Genomic DNA, 17,434 nt, shown 5'->3' with positions numbered 1-17,434 from the left:
GACGTATTTACATGCATGCACGTATGTAGTGGTTAGCACGGTTTGATTCCTGGACACGGCTAACATCTGCGGCAGGTGAAATCTGAACCAGTTTTTCACGAACCCGCACTGGCCAGCATGGTGAAGTCTGGTCAAACAAATGCCCACAACTGATGTGGCATGGGAAGGACTTCATCCAGCAGTGGATCTACAATGGAGTGCAGAAAGAGCTCTAGTCAGTGTTCTCTGCTATAGCTCTTGGCTGGAGGCAACGTGTCTTCTCTTTGAGCAGATTCATTATGCTCGAGCGATTGACTGAAATGAAAAGTAAATGCTCTAAATAAATCCCTGGCAGCTCTGTGTTACAGGCAGTTGGGAATGTGTACGGCAGCATTGAGTGCCAAGCTGGCACTACTGAGATCCTGAGTTTGAATCCAGGTAGTTACCGGTGAATAAATTGGGTTCTCAAGTGGAATGAGTTGATGGTACTCGCCAATTCACTAATGGCTGGTACCATCAGTTTAACTTTTATCCTGCATTTAATTTTGCTAAATTCCAGCCATGAGAATTAAATATTCGGCTTGAATGTCGTGCGACGAGACGTTTATTTCATATGCAGAGGAGGTGGGTAAGTGCTGCCATCGACTGTGTAGACAAGAGGTCACTTTCAGGGATCTCAGAGGTATCTCTGTGATATCCACTTTCGTGGGCCCATTCTACGACACACAAAAATGTTGCACTGCTCTGCTGCTGTGAGAGATCCGAATGGATTATCCATCTCATGACATGACCCCGTTAGCACGTCGGAATAAAATAGTGAAATGACAAAAGCATTTAAACTCTCGGGTTTTTTTCGGTAAAGTCACGTAGGTAAAAATAAATAATACGTAATAAATAATAAAATAATAGAAATAAAATCATAAATCACGACGTTTCGGGCGCAACACAAGCGTCCATCATCAGGTGGGACAACCACAGCAAGAAACAAGTTGCTGAAGTGGGCAAAAGAGCTGCTGTAACAAGGGGCTATATAGGTGAGAGACGGGGGAGGAGCCAGGGAGGAGATATAGAGGAGGGGGGGGGGAAGTGGGCGGGGCTGGGAGTGGGAGGAGGAAGACACTAGAGATGCGGATATGAAGGGGGCTTTTGGCTGAGTTTAGGGGGGGGGGTTTAAAGCATTTAAATCTAAAACTAAAAAGAGATCACTGCTCCAGTCCGCCGCCCATGGCTGACGGCCACTCACTTAGTGACTTTAAAAATCCTGAGCAGACGCAGCGCTCTCAGCACCCGAATACCGAACGATGTTCCTGGCTGAATCATGGCCCAGATGATCTCAAAGATGCTGCCAATAATGACCTGGAAAGAGAACGGTGCAGTCCTTTATTGATATCTAACATTATAGCACGCTACTTGTTTTATTATTATTAATAGGCATGTAACAATTAATCGGTAAAAAGTTGAATGTTATTCTTGAAATATCTGCATCAATCGGTCGGTCTAAGAACGAATTATTTCGCAATTCATCTTCATGTTTTGCCAATTATATTTGCGGTAACATTTTTGCTCATGCGAGCCAACATTTTTGCTCGAATCAAAATACGTGTTTTTTTTTATTTCTGGTTACAGAATGGAGTTCTGCTAATATATTATTTTATACATTATCCTGCACAGCAACGCATAATGAGATTGTATACAAAGTAGACCGATGGAGCGAATACAATTGAAATAGGAAAGGAGACAGCATGAAGATGCGGTAAAAATGGCAAAAATATATTATTAATTGCTGGTTGAATTGCATCACCATCACGAACTGCGACAACTTATCAAATTGCTAGGGGGGAAGGGGGGCGAATCATTACATGCCCATGAATAAACAAACATTAACCGTATATATAAAATCAACGATTGATAAATAAAAAAGTCAAATTATTCACGTACGCCAAAGTCAAAGCAGTTGAAAGATGAGTGGAAGTAGCTGCGTGTGCCGAGTCCATACATCTTGAGAAGCATCTCGGACAGGAACAGACCCAGGAATACAAACTCTGCGTAGGCTGCAGACACAAGGGAAGGCGAAGATGATGGCACAATGGGGGCAGCACAAGAGAGACGGCTGTGGCACCGGGGCACAAATAGTTGACACAATTGGGTGGTACAGAAGGGGCTGGCGCAGCGGAGTAACTACACAGCACGCTGGCACGTACAACGTTTGGTTGCGGTGGCCAGGTGTCACAGGGGTGAGAACATTAAGCCGGCAAAGTTGAGATCCGGGGTTTTCATTCCAGGTAGCCCACCCGCGATAAAACTGTCTTTAATAATTGTACGCGCGCGCGCGTGTGTGTGTGTGTGTGTGTTGTGTGTCGGTGTTGCACAGATGGCACAGTTTGGGGGGGGGGGGGGGGGGAGCAACAGTTGGTGAATCTGTCAGTCATCTCGGTCCATTTAACCTACACCCGCGCGCTTTTGTCCCAGTGACCTGCCGCTGCCACCACCGCCAGCCGTCGGCAATTCCGCGTCGGCCTCCAAATCGCACACACACACAGCGCTGCGGCGATAACACCACCGTCGTGCCGGATGAAGCTAGCGCGGGGCCTGTAGCATATGTTATCAAGGGGCCCTAAATAAATAAATAAACACATTCAAACACACACATTTTAACTTGCATAGCAAAGTAATTGCATTTTCTTTTTGTTTATTTTGGTAAAGTCACGTAGAGAAAAAAAATAGAATAACACGTGTCGATTGCAACACAAGCAATCGTCATCAGGTACGAATGAATGGTGTTGACTTATGTTAGCCGACTCTCTGTGTTGTATCGCATTATATTTCTAAGTTTACTAGGTTTGTTTTCTCATTCATTCGGACCTGACGATGATTGCTTGTGTTGTAATCGAAACGTCGTATTCTATTATGATTTAATTTATTTTCTTTCTACGTGACTTTACCGAAAGAACCAAAAAGTATATTCCTGCAGTCACGAAAGCTCCAAATCAAGTTTGTATTTTCTTATTTGCTATACAGGCAGATAATACGACAAATCACTAACTTTAAACACCCAGTCGTTCACAAAAGTTTAAGGCAGTATAGTACTATAGTAATAGAGCAAGTGCATAATCACTGAACCGGAATTGATAGCTTGAAAGCATTAGCGTGGGGCCCTTCAAAGTGCGGGACCCGTAGCATGTGTAAGCTACTTGTGCTCCGAGGATAATCCGTCACTGGGTGGCCGTTGTCTGAGTGCGGCAATGATTGCGCTACGCTGCGCTACGAACCCCGGCTATGACCCGAGTTCGATCCCCGCTCGCGGCCAACACCGGTGACCTTTATCTGAACCGGTCATGGCCCCCCCCTAGGTCGACTCGGCCTCAAATGAGTACCTGGTGCGGTGTGTAGTAAACATCGCCACTCGGGGAGTGTTGGCCACCCACCCCCTCGTTGTGCCGTGCCGGCCTTTGTAGGTGCTCGCTAACAACACTTGCCCCAACAGTCTTGTTAAGGCTATACGGGGATTTTTGTATTGTGTGTGTATATGAGTGTCGGTGTTTGTGGGAGCACTGGCACGTGTGTGGTTCGGTCGGTATGCGTGTGCGCGTGTCTGTGTAGTTATGGTTCGGGGAGGGATATCGGGAGCAGTTAGCACGCCGCTCCACTCGCTAACAGCACTTGCCCCAACAGCCTGTGCAGTCTATACGGGGAGGGGGGGATCTTTGTCTGTTCATTTGTGTGTAGCGGCCGGGGGGGGGGGACTCACTGAGTAGGTCGGTGAGCAGCACGGGCTGGTCGTAGTGGACGATGGCGACGCACAGCGTGTTGAGGCCGACGAGGCACAGCACGGTCCAGTAGAAGGTGTGCGACTTGACCATGCGGCGGATGAAGAAGCGCATGCGCTTCTCCTTGCGCTGGAAGTATGACGACGTCTCCTGCTTGACGCTCACGATGCTCGCACGAGCGAACGGCGAGCCTGCGGTGCGCACAGTTTGTCCCCGGCCAGAGAACGATGTTGGCCGATGGCATTCGGTTGTCGTACCCACCACCACACCACCGCCCCCCAGCCACTCCTGCCCAACATCTAATTCTCCCCGAGTTACTTTGCGATTTGTATTGTGCGTCTCACTTGCTAAAAGGTGTTAGTTCTCGCATCCCCCCCCACTCCGTTCCTTCCTTCCCCTCTCCCCCATCATTCTCCCTGCTCCCTCTACCCCCTATCCGTTCTTAAGTTCTCCCTGCCTTGTGTTCCCCTCCACAATAAAAAGTACATTTTGCTCCCGCACGCGGTCCCTACCTAGGTGGGGGCAGCGAGCCCGATCTCCCCCCCCCCATATGCCCTCCTCTAAACCCAGGAGCACATAGGTCAGAGTTCGGGACTTCTCTCCCTGAAGTTTCTGTGCCCCCTTCCCTGCGTCGCGGTTCGTGCTCTGTACCGGCCTATTGTTGAAATACAATTTAAAACAAATTGTTAGTTCTACCTTCTTCCAATGATCTAATGCGAAATTAGGACATGGTTTGCATCTATTGGCATCTATCGGAAGCAATAGAGGGCTCGAAGAAACCCACGATTCGACGCGCGTCTACATCGCGTGAACTAACGAGATGAAATGCGATCAATCACCGGTGTGTGCCTACTCGGTCACGTGAACGTCATCAAATGTGGAGGCGTTCGGTGTCTCCGCGCACAGTCGAGGCATGCGGTGGCGCTCATCTCCATTGGTGGCCGCAAGTCAGCGGTGGGAATTTCACGTTCCCGTGGCGGGAGAGCCAGACTCGCCGTACGATCGCCACCGCTAAATGATAACGAAGTCCGACCGGGTATTTAACCGATGTACTTCTGATTACGAGTCAGGCCCTCTTTCAACAGTGTCACGCAGACAATACATAGAAACATCTAATAACATGGACACAACTGGAGAAGCGGTGGTGCAGCGGTTATCGCACTGAGTCATGAACCCGATAACCTGAGTTTGATTCCTGGCCACGGCGAACATCAGTGGCGAGTGATATCCCTAACTGGTCTTGGGCCTCCCTTCATTGACCTGCACTTAATGGCTCAGAGAAGAAGAAGAAAATAATACCCATGACCGGGTTTTTATGCAGCAGTGCTTTGATGAAGGGCTGTTAATTGTGAGTGTTTTTGTTATTATGATGACTGACACAGTAACAATATCAAAACGAGACGCTCATGGTATTGCTCCTCTATACTGTGTCACTGCTGTGGGTTAATGTGGTAGCATTATGATCTTTGAACAACATTAACCTCTAGATCGCGTGAATATAAATTTGTCATTAAATCCGCCACCAGCTGACAGCCAATTAGTAATGTCACCTAAACAAAACGTAGCAATTCGTTACTAGTACAGCACACCGGTGTGTTGGAGAGTAAACCAACAACATTGACAATTCTCCAGATCCTGTACGTAAAAAAGTGTGTTGGGCTATGTATCTGCCTTGCTAAAAAAAAAAAAACTTAGTACTGTCACTATTAATAAGCCCTGCTCTACAACTCGTATATATATTAAAAGGTAAAGGTGCATCACTGCAAATATTTGCTCATGCCACTGCTGGCGAAAGGGCCTCCGCTCGAGGAAGTTCTAGACAGCCCCATTCGCGAGGCTGTTTTGGCCTACTCTTCCACGCTGTTCCAGACATCCTGGAAGTGGTAGTGGGAGTCCTCACACGTCACCTAGCTTCGGTGGTACCTATGTATACTGCCGGCGTGGACAGGAGTGGGGTGGTGGTACTTTGAGAAGCGTGGTCCGTTGTTTCAACTCTCACACTGGCAGATCAAACCGTATGGATTGCAAGTGCAGTGCTTACCACTACAGCATGGCATCTTCCGTATATTTCTGTATACGAAAGGTAAGTTAGCTCGAAAGCACTGTGGAAAGAGTGCCAGACTCAAAGTTGTAAGGTTACGAGATAACATTCCGGTCGGTAATTCGCTAAAATAACACTTCTGCGTTAAGGTCTACTTTGTAGTAAGTCAACAAATGATTGTCTGCTGCAGAGACTGACTCAGTCACGGCTGTCAACGGAGGTGAGCGCCATTCGATTCCTCTGAAGCTGTTAAGAATGTACCATTTAAAAAAGCAGTGCAGGAAACAGGGGCAAAGGCAAAGCACATCGAATGAATGTTGGAGATAACTTTTTGAGAACGTGGTGCTTTTTTCTCGCTCGCAGTTTTATATGAGACGGCTTTCCATTCGCAAGTAAGTAATGCTCCTGCGTAGGTTTCAAAGGTTGCACTGTTTATCTCTCCGATGGGGCTTTCGGGTTGCACCATGCGTTTGTCTGGGTATGATGTCCGACGTTTCGCCCCATGCACTTTGAGCTTCTTATTAACGGTATTATTATCATTATCATCATCATCACCCACTTCCTGAAGAAGCTCCCAGCACGTGGAGAGAAACGTTGGACATCACGAGAGATACCATCGCATCATCTCGATTGTTATCCACTTCACGAGGAAGCTCCCGGCAACCGAATGTCACCGTTCGCCGCTGGACCGTGAATTCACGATCCACGTCGCACTGAACATCGCGCGGCGCAAGCGGAAAAAAAACGCATCGGAGAGGATTGGGGGTTTAACGCGGCTGGATGTTTGGCTGCTCGATGGAGCAATGCGGCTTGTGAACCCACCCGAGGCTTTCCCTGTGGATGTGATGTCAGAAAACCTCTCATTGAGACCCTCTTCTGCTTGAATCAGATCGGTCCGACTCTTCTTGAGCGTCGCTCGTCGAAGCACTGTTACATTTAACCAACGATAATAATACAGGGTATAGTGCACTCATTTCACACTCTGTGTGTGTGTGTGTATTTATATAAGAAACAAAGAGCCCCCCCCCATGTCACCTTTTTTTCAGGTTGCCGGGGCAAGTGCTGTTAAGCGAGCACCTTTGAAGAAGGCCGGCACGGAGCATGGAGGGGGTGGTGTGCTCAGTACCGTGCCCTGCTGCCCGATGCCAATGCTGATGTTGACACACCGTACCAGGTACTCAATTAAGGCCGAGTTGACCTCGGGTAGGATATTCGGCACTGATGTTGGTGGCCGTGATCGGGAATGGAACTTGGGTCACTGGGTTTGTGGCGCAGTGTGCTAAACCACTGCTCTATAACTGCCCCCATTGTTATATTTAGTCACACAGACTAAACAAAATGAGAGAGATCCCTTGTGTCAGGATTACAGACCGTCGGAGCCAGTACTGTTAGCGAGCACCTTTACAAGCACAACAATTCTGATACATCCATTAAAAGCATGATACAATGCGGCTAATTACACCACAAATTTGGATATAGCACCGGTGAAGACATATATATGAGCTGCGGGGGAAGGACAACAAACTAAGCACAAAAAGCAGTTGTCAAGATATGAGTTTTCAATCCATAACACCAGTGGTTTCCTAATATCGGAAGAACATTCCAGACGGCCGCAGAAACGCATCTGAAAGCGCGCAATGCGGCGACCGCCTTTGTTCGATGGCGAGCCAAAAGCTGCCGCTGCGAAGATGCTCACAGAGAGTTCGCGTGATGATGGTCTATGCTCATTGACTACTGGAGAGGGGAAGGCGGGAGGTCGGGAGTGGCTTGCCTGAGGTTGTTTCCTCTCCTGTAATTCACAGCACACCGGTTTTTAAGCGCTGGTGTAAGTGACACACAGCGCCGAGACACACTTTAAAAGTGCGCTGCTGCGTGCTTTTAAAGTGCCGCAACTATTGATGAATGCACGCCCCATGTCATTTTTGGACCTCCTGTGCCATCCAGTTACGGTGTTGCATCGGCGTGGACAATACCACGCTGGAGTCCCACCTCTGCCTTTAGGCCGGGCCTCGATGTTTACACACTGCACCTGGTGCTCATTTTAGGCTGAGTAAACCTTAAGGGGGCGGAGGTGGGGGGGTCCAGGCCAGCTTCAGTTACATTGGGAGGAATTTAAACCCAGATCACCAGATTCGAGCGCACTGCAATTTGTTCCACTGTGTCACCACTGCCCCCCCCCCACCATCATAAGTTCACAAACATGCACGGCAAAATGATCCCGCATCCCATCCCAGCCTACAATGGTGCCTTTGTTTACGCGTTTTGCCAGCTGCATCTCAAGATGCCGGTGTCAAGTGGGGGCTCTCCCCCCACCCCACCCCCCCACCTCGACGACTCTGAGAACCGACAATCCTTGTTACCGTCGAAGGCAGACTTGTCCTCGGCGTTCCGGTCCTCTTCCGCCAACATTACCTCTTCTGGAGGCAGCAACAGACAGGCGAACGAAAACAAATTAACGAGAGATAGAAATAAGGAAACATTTGCACGTAATGTGGCAATGTAATTATTCAACCGCGCTTTCTCTCTCTCTCTCTCTCAACATGTATGTTTTATTTCACCAGGTAAGTTCCCGCGAGAGCTCGACGGCTCTTTTTCGGAAGCGACCTGGCGATCACAAACGAAGAAGTGGCTTATCAGCACAAGGAATGGCGGAGCCAGGATTTTCAGGTAGGGGTGGCAACCCCTCCAGCAATGAGTTGTTAGTAAGTGAGGACTTGTCCCTTGCTTTTAATTCGACGCATGTGCAGCGATGGCGCAGCCATCGATCGAGGGTCGAATTCGAAACGCGTCGTGTGATCGGCATCGCGCTCGCTGAAGGTGTTTGCCTTCAGGGAAGTCGTGTGCTGTATACGCAACTGCGCACGATTCTGTGAGTCACTTATAACTGTTTTGCCGTTACTTTTTGACAATTATGGACTCAGACTATTGTCCTATCATCTCATAGAGTCCCTGGCACGTAATAATATGCCACACAGTGGCAGTGGGTGTCGCAAAATGCTGATTTATTACTAATAAACGCCAATGATCCCATCGAAATTAGGGATTTCGATCGGATCATTGGGGGGGCACGTGCCACCCCACCCCACTCCCACACCCCCCCCCACCCCACTGGCTCCGCCAGTGATCACAAGGAAATGCATAGCAGCCAAATACTCAAAACACATGTATCTGAAGGTGGAGGGAAAAACCGGAGGACCCGGAGAAAAATCCACGCGACTCAGTGGGCCCTACCTGGCAAAAAATAAAATTCGTTTCGTTTTTTGTTTAGTATTGACCTCAAACACATGATGGGACAGTATACGCCTGATAAGGATTTGACCTCGCGACTTTACGATTGCCAGTCTCGTGGGTTTGACCCGGTGCAGCACCGAGCTTAAAAAAATAAAACGTGAACACACATATACGCACACGCACGCACGAGCACACAATATATATGGGACAAAGTGGTAGGACCTTACTCCCCCCGGAGGCAACACGGAGTGTAAAAAAAAAAAACATAAACACATGGACAAGTAAATAATATAAATTTCGATTGCAAGCATGCCGCCGAGTGTAAACATTGACGAGGAAGAGAACGATAAGAACGACGAATGCAACGTCACAGCCCCCAGTAGCTTTCGTGAAAAAGCGATTACGGCAAAATGGATAAGTTTCACGTCGAGGGACGATCGACGGGAGAAGGAATTAAACTGAGGCCGCTTAGAGGCGCCTCTTTTAAAGTGTGACCATTAGGAATTCAACAAAACGCGGCGGCACGCAAAACTGGCTTAATGGACGCGCCGCGGCACCGTCTCTCTTCCGCTTCCCACATTCGTCTCCTTCTTACCCGCAATTGGTAAATCCCGCGGATCCCACAGTGACGGCCAGAACGGGGAAAGCCAATTAATTCGGTCAGTGCCCCCGTGTGCCCCCACGTGTGTCTATAAATAGCGTGTCACAGAATCATTCGCGTGTTTTACTTAACCGGACAAGCGTTGCACACGTACGGATTTACACAACAGCGCCTCTGCGTGAGTGCGTGCGTGCGTGCTTGTGTGCGTGCTTGTGTGTGCGCCAGTGCTGCGCTGGAAACCGAGATGCTGTGTAGGTATGTATTTGAACTTTTTTTCGCACCATACGTAGCCAACCGTGTTAATCGGAGGTGCAGGGGAAGGATAACAAACTCAACACAAAAACAATTCAAAATGAATATTTTTTCAATACATACATGATTTCAAAGTGCACAGCTCCAGGGGCTTCCTAATATCGGAAGAAAGAGCGTTCCAGACGGCCGCAAAAGCGCACCTGAAAGCGCGCGATGCGGTGACCGTCTCTGTTCGATGGTTAGCCAAAACCCGCTGCTGCTGCAAGGATGACCGGAGTTTGAGTGATGGGTTTATGCTCCTTTTAACGAAATCGACATGTGCCGTGGAGACCCAGCGACTATACAGCTCCACGTGGAGGTGTGCCAGGTTGTGGGATCGTGAACGTTTGGAGGCCGCGCGGATAGAGCCTTCGTCTGGCAAATTTTGTTCAGTGGTTAGTTTGTTGTCCTTCCTCCCGCACCTCCGATTAACGCGGTTGGCTACGTACGGTGCGAAAGAAGTTCAACATACACACACACATGAGTACATTTGGCATACGCGCGCCATTTTTGTCGCGCAAGGCCATCACGAAGGCGCTGCGTTTCACAGATGAGCATAGTCCGCAGCCGTTTCAGCGCAGGTGACGCCGTTGCTCTCCAGTGATTAAGTAATTTGCGGGTAATTTTCCTAATTTGTAAAACTTGGAGTGTGACACCAGCAGACATGGCCAACTCCACGTCTGGGGATCTTTCCCGTCCACTGTGAAATGGGCAGCGTTTACGTTTATGGTTCTTAAAAAAACTATAAACTATTATTTTTATTTTACTAGGTAAGGCCCACTGAGCTATAAAATTATTTTAAAAAGCAACCTGGCCATAAATGATAGGTTAACTAAGTGGCTTATCACGTGAAATTTTACAAAAGCTAAATACTCTTACGCATTTTTATTCGAAATGTGGAGGGAAAAACCGGAGAACTCAGAGAAAAATCCACGAGACCACGAGGAGAACACGCAAACTCCAAATATTCGTACAGGCATCAGGATCGGGATCGAACCCACGACCTCCTGTATACCAGGCAAGGTAGTTAACATCTCGCCAAAGCGGCCGAATTGAGTGGGTGGGTTGACGCTGGCTGATGATGATGATGATGACAATGATCAGTGGGCGATTGTGAGAGCCTTTGCTGCACCAGCAACTGAAAATCAGCGCTTCGTTTCACGAAGAAAAAATAGGGGGGTGAAGAGGACAGGGCGGTTAATGCCACACAGGCATCACTTGGGACAGACAGGCAGACAATAAAGCTCAACAAGGGGGCCGAGCTGATGCATCACTTTATCTAACGTAGGCAGGCAGCAACGCGCTGTGATTGAGTGTGGCATGCCAATGTGCGGCCATTAAGCCGACCCTCCCGAGTCATAAGATAGGAGGGTCTTCTCTCGGTCCGTCCAGCCACGTTGAGGGCTTTTTTGTTTCCAGCATACCGCGTTGCGTTGCGCGTCTTTTTGGTGCCGTGGCGGGCAGGGGGCGCGCCTGGCAGGAAAAGTCCCCCCCCCCCCCAACTGCCCCGTCACCGGTCGCCCCCGACGAGTCGCCGTGAATGTAATCAGCTGACACCGGTGGTGGGTTTGTGTTACGACGGAGATGAAATTGCGCCAATTTCGTTGCGGTTTTGAATGCGTCGCCGCCGCCCCTGCTGACCTGCGGAGCGATGAGCTCGGTAGACAACAAAGATAGCTTTGTTGCGCATTTTAAAATAGCCACTTAAGAAGTGTTGGCAAAAAGCTGCTGGTAGCCGCTTTAGTATAAAAATAAAACATTGCAACAGAATCCCGCTCTGCTTTCGTTTTTAAACAAAGCAGATGTTGTGATTTATGATAAAAAAAATTAAGGGTTAGACTGATCACGTAACGATCTGACCGATTTTTTTTCGGTTTCGCAACCCTCCAGTCTCTGACGTAGCCAAACAAATAAAATGTTCGCGTGTGTAAGCATTTTACATGCAAATTTTTTTTTATCATAATCGCTTCGGCTCACGAAGAGCAATCCTGAACAACCAAACGTAGCCATTAGATAGCGACGTTTGGCTGAAAACTGTGTCCAACAACATGAGGTTAGAAACCAGGAAGGCAGAATGGACTTTGGCTATGTTGGGTGGTGGAGGGCTACACGGAAGAAATTAAAAATTGGCGACATCATTACATGGCCTAACCCAAAGATCAATTTTCAATCAAAGGAGCCAATGTAGTGCAGTTATCTCGATAATGGGCTCGTGATAATAAATGGCGTTTACTGCGTGTGATATTTTGTAATATATGATACGGCAGTAAAGGTGCATCCCTGCAAATACTTGTGCGCCCTGTTGGTGAAAGGGGCATCCACGAGAGGAAGCCTCTAGAGCAGGGGTCGGCAACCTACGGCTCCGGAGCCGCATGCGGCTCTTTACGGGCTGCTTCTTGACAATATGTACGTATGTACAGTATGTACTCAGATGCATTGCGGCTCTTGAAATACTGAATTTTGTACCGAATTGGAAAGAAATGGCTCTTCTTGTTATTTTGGTTGCCGACCCCTGCTCTAGAGGTAATTTGGTCTTCTCTTCAATGCTGGCCAGAGCTACGAAAACCCACACTTTGCCCCACCTGCTGATCAATTAACTGTGGTCGTAACCATTTATTTTGCTGGGTGGATAGTGGCGGTGGGGGAGGGGGGCGATTTAAGAAACTTGTGCCGTTATTTCAACTGATGCACCGGGAGATGAAACCTTCTACCTCTGGGATAAAAGTTCAGTGTGCTCACCATTACACCACAGCGGCATTTTTGTCAGGAGCGACCTGGCCACAAATGATAGCTCAACGAAGCGGCTTTCCACGTGGAAAATTTATAGCAGATAAATAGTCTCTACGCATGTTTCTAAATGTGGAGGGAAAAAAAGAGAACCCGGATAAAAATCCACACGGCCACAGGGAGAACATGCCAATTTTAAATATACAGGCATCAGGGTCAGGATCGAGCCCACGACCTCCTGGTCACAAATGATTGCGCGAAGAATACCCATCATATTACATTTGGTTCTGCAATTATAAATTTGGCTAAATTCCGTCACGTGATGAATATTTCCCCCAGTGGCAGAACGGCTGCTATGGAAGTGCTGCCCCATATTGTGCACCCCAGAGGTCTCTTGGAGGGGTCACAGATGTGGCTCTGCGATATCCACTTCTGTGGGCCATTCTCAAATATAAAGGGTTGCACTGCCTTGTTAAATATTTAAATGTATGCTTTGTCTCAGGAGATCACGATCGAGACAAAGTTGGAGAAAAAGATGAAGACAAAATGTAATTCCTTGTTACTCATAGCAACGTACGACCCAACCTTTTTGAAAGGTGCAAGTGATCGCATTGCCAAGTAAAATAATATATGGTAATTACTTACTATATTCTGTAATGGGGCATAGAATAACATTTTAACTTAGCTTAATCACAGTGTCTAAGTGAAAGCATTTGAGTAAAGGTTTATGTTTTCAACAAGTGTTAACATTAGCATAAGCATTTGCACAAATGTTATCATTAGAGATTTTTTTTGCTGTTAACTAAATAAAAACAAGACTTCCCCACGTATTTATTCCGGTTTTAAAAATTAATATAACCCTTGGTAACTTAATCAGCATCATTAAAATTACGTTGAGGTGGCCGGGTGGGTCAAAGGTCACAGTCCAGAAACAGCAACACTGAGAACCTGGGTTCGATCTGGGATTTAGCTGCCCATGGTGGTGAGGTGACGATCTCAATGCGGCCACTAATCTATGAAGAAAAAACCCTCCTTAATAAAAAAAAAAGTTGCTGTAAATACATAATGAGGTTTTCTATTAATTTCGGCGATGACAGTTAAAACATTGGTTTGATAAGTTAAACTATACAACTATACAATGTTTTTATTTTACCAGGTAAGGCCCACTGAGCTATATAGCTCTTTTTCAGATGCGAGCCTGGCCACAAATGATAGCTCAACGAAATGGCTTATCACGTGCACATTTATAGCAGCCAAATACTCTAAACACACGTTTCTAAATTTGGAAGGGAAAAGCGGAGGACCCAGAGGAAAATCCACGCGACCACGGGGAGAACATGCAAACTCAAAAAATACAGGCGTCAGGGTTGGGATCAAACCCAGGACCACCTGTATACCAGGTGAGGTAGTTAACATTTCTCTACCGTGGCGCCTCGCAGTAGCCATGCAACAAACTCAATTCCATAGCATCGTGTTTGTAAAAATTGGTAAAGACCAAATAACTTCCTGAAGGGTTGAATAGGGCTTGTGTAGCACTTCTAGGATACGACGCCAATAGTGAGTCAGGAATATAATCGGTAAAAGACCACCAAAAATCGGTCACCACATGGTGTCTATTATTACATTCCACCAAATATGAGAGCACAGGGACTAAGAGTGATATCATCCTTTGGTTTATCGGTAAAATCGATTCTTATGCTCATGATACATACAGTAAATCGAATCATGCATGGCAAGAATCAACTATTTCAATCTGTAAAGCCTGCACATAATTCGCTATCATGTTCCCTGCTGCCACTCAAGGCTGCCACAATCACCACGACATTAAAAACAAGGTATGAAAAATCATGCATACGCATGGATGTTGTAATGCTCTTAAACATGGTTGGATGTATTTAATTAAGCAAGTTGTTCATCACAACACAATAAGCCGCTTCATATCGGCTCACATTTACCGACGTCACCGTTGACAGACGGAAAAGACTAAGCTAACGACTGAACACTTTCAACGCCAGTTGGAAAGTGATGAAAACATATATTCCGTTATTGAATCAAACCGTGACCTATGATCACGATAATCTGTCAAACCGGCAGGGGAGAGAATTGTTAAACGTTTCACAAGACACTGCTGGGACAGAGATGCCTCTGCCATCTTGCCGGACCATACCTGCTTTGCAGATCCACTCCATGTAGCCGTTGAGCTCCCGTTCTATCTGCTGTTGGCGCCGGAGCTTGAGAAAAGCCCTTCGATTCTCCACACGCTCTCGCTCCTTGGCAAACTCCCTGTGCCCCACCGCACAGCCCAAAGCGCCAATGACACACACGCGGACACACGTCATCACGAAAGGGCAGCACGTCGGTATCGCGGCCAGAGTTCGTGATGTTCGTATGTTGAACTTCTTTCGCACCATACGTAATCAACCGTGCTAATCGGAGGTGCAACTGCTGCTCGTGGATTTTTTGTTTGTACCACGCAATCCCACGCCCAGCATCGATTGCAATCTCGTACAATGTCCTCCCGACCTGCGGAATGTTTCAGTTTCAGTGTCATTTATTAGGTATAACCTTGTGAGCCATACGGCTCTTGACTCGGGTGCAACCGCAACAAAACAAAAACATGAGCAAGAAACATCTTAAAGTGACTACACGCAACAGAAAAATCCTGGAAAAAACAGCAAAGTCTTCCAGAAAAAAACACCTTATTTCAACGCTGTGTGCAAAAATCCGAGTGGGATGCAAGTCAAACAATAACAACCATAAGACAATGTAGATTAAAGTTAGCAGGCTAACTCTGTACTACAACAAACAAACATGGCTAAACCAAAACGTTTTCAAAATCACAAAAATAAAGCTATAAAAACAATGTAACAGTGATCATAGGAACTGTGATTCAAATTTAAGAATAAACGATAAGCATAACATGTACGACCAAACTTTGCAGCCATAGTTGGCTGCATGAGTCACTCCATAACAGCAGGAGTATCAGTAGCAGAATCAAAAAATTTTAATACACCTTAAAGATCAGCACACTATCATCAAAACTCAAGATCATACTTTGCAGCGGTCATCCGGAATGATACATTTGATTTCAGGCCATTCTGAATAGCAGTGGCGGCTAGGGGTGTACAACTCCTCTAGAGCAGTTTGGAGTGAAGATCTCACAGGTAGTGATCCAAGTTGCAGTTTATTGGCGATAGCATTCCAGACCCTGGGGGCATCAATAGAAAAGGCCCTTCCTCCAGTATTTGTACGGCAATAGGGAATGTGAAGCTGGTAAATGAGCGAAGACCTTAGGTCACATTTGTTCTTCGAAACAGTGAGGAGATCCAGCAGGTAGTCTGCTGATTTTTTTGTAAGTACATCGTGAATAAATAAGATCTGATGCACAAGCCGTCGATCATTAAGAGAAGTTAAGTTTGACCCAATGTAGAGATTGCAGTGGTGGGTCCTATATGGGCAAAACTATTTCACCTTTAGGGAGGCCCCAAGAAGCTCTCTCAGTGCAGACACAGCTTCAATATCCTTCCCACTAGGCAGTCTATAGCGATTATTTGGGAGAGTTATTTTGAGTTATTCTGAGAGCCAGACCTTCAAAGCAACATTTTTTTACAAGGAGTGAGCTGGTGAACATGCAGTAGTATTACGAATATAGATGGCAATTCCACCTCCTTTAGACCCTCGGTCAAGCTGAAAAAGGTTGTCGTTAATTGGTTCTTTACCCTTCTATCTGGCAACAAAACTGACACCTTTTTACAAGGAGTCATGTTTGCATAGACCGCAATACCTGCAGTCATAATACAAACAAAAGAACATAACTCTGATAATGTGCACTGTCCTTAAAGTTGATTGATCCACACCCGAGACAGCTTTCCTTAGAGCCTAGTCTCATATGGGTTGGACCAGATGACGCCAAAAGGCGCACAACTCAAAGACAATGCACCATCAGAGTATGAGAGCTCGGGGCAAGCATCTACACTATGGGAACCTCAAAAGGTGTCAGTTTTGTTGCCAGATAGAAGGGTAAAGAACCAATTATCATATTTTTACTGGCAAATGAGGTTCCCATAGTGTAGAAGGTCGTAATCTGCAAGTCATTGACGGCAGGAGTGAGAAATGTTTCTGTTAGGCAAAAAATGTCCGGGTCCAGATTTGCCACTTCTAGTTTTAGTTGACATAATTTAATCACAAGCCCTCTGATGTTGACATGTAGAACGCCAACACCTTTTCTGCCTGAAAAATCTACAGAATTATACGAGTTCTTTACATTTGGGCCAGGATGAAGCTCAATACCTCCCAGAAAAAAGAAAAGTCGAATTCATAGTTTGCACAGGTATTTTCTGTGAAAGGATGAAGAGCGGCGAACCTTGTACGAACAGCAGCAGCTCGCAGATGGCGACATTTTTAAGAGCAGAATGAGTTCTCCCCGTGGTCTCGTGGATTTTATTCTGCAGGTCCTCCGGTATTTACCTCCACATTGCGGTGAAGAATACTTGGCTTCTGTAAATTTCCACATGATAAGCCATTCGTTGACCCATCATTTGTGGCCATGTCGCTTCTAAAAAAGAGCTTAATAGCTCAGTGGGACTTAGCTGGTAAAATAAAAAAAAAGTTGTTTAGTTTAACGGTAATAGTTTAGGTCAGGATGTTTTCAGCCACTTAACGATCACTGTTTATGCACGTGAGTGGAAACCAGAACACCCAGCGAATAACTCCCCCACACAGATCGGGCGGGTGATATTAGTCCACATTTTGTCGCACCCCCTTCGCCTGGCTAGCCACTGTCCAGCACCTCGACTC

General features: G+C 46.8%; 1 protein-coding gene across 1 annotated transcript in view; it reads right to left on the bottom strand.

Annotated features, from left to right (window-relative positions):
* The window catches only part of LOC144733910 (voltage-dependent P/Q-type calcium channel subunit alpha-1A-like), a 184,776-nt gene that overhangs the window by 87,566 nt on the left and 79,776 nt on the right, over positions 1-17,434 (bottom strand). The window contains exons 9-14 of the mRNA XM_078615915.1: positions 14,805-14,920; positions 8,148-8,204; positions 6,610-6,714; positions 3,728-3,937; positions 1,918-2,030; positions 1,223-1,335 (exon numbers count right to left, since the gene is read on the bottom strand). Of these exons, the coding sequence (XP_078472041.1) occupies positions 1,223-1,335; positions 1,918-2,030; positions 3,728-3,937; positions 6,610-6,714; positions 8,148-8,204; positions 14,805-14,920 (714 nt within the window). The remainder of the gene's footprint in view (positions 1-1,222; positions 1,336-1,917; positions 2,031-3,727; positions 3,938-6,609; positions 6,715-8,147; positions 8,205-14,804; positions 14,921-17,434) is intronic.

The sequence above is a fragment of the Lampetra planeri genome, chromosome 49, assembly GCF_965212315.1.
Source record: "Lampetra planeri chromosome 49, kcLamPlan1.2.h2, whole genome shotgun sequence".
NCBI lineage: Eukaryota > Metazoa > Chordata > Hyperoartia > Petromyzontiformes > Petromyzontidae > Lampetra > Lampetra planeri.
The sequence above is the reverse complement of the archived record's forward strand: the minus strand, read 5'-3'. Positions and strand labels throughout refer to the sequence as shown.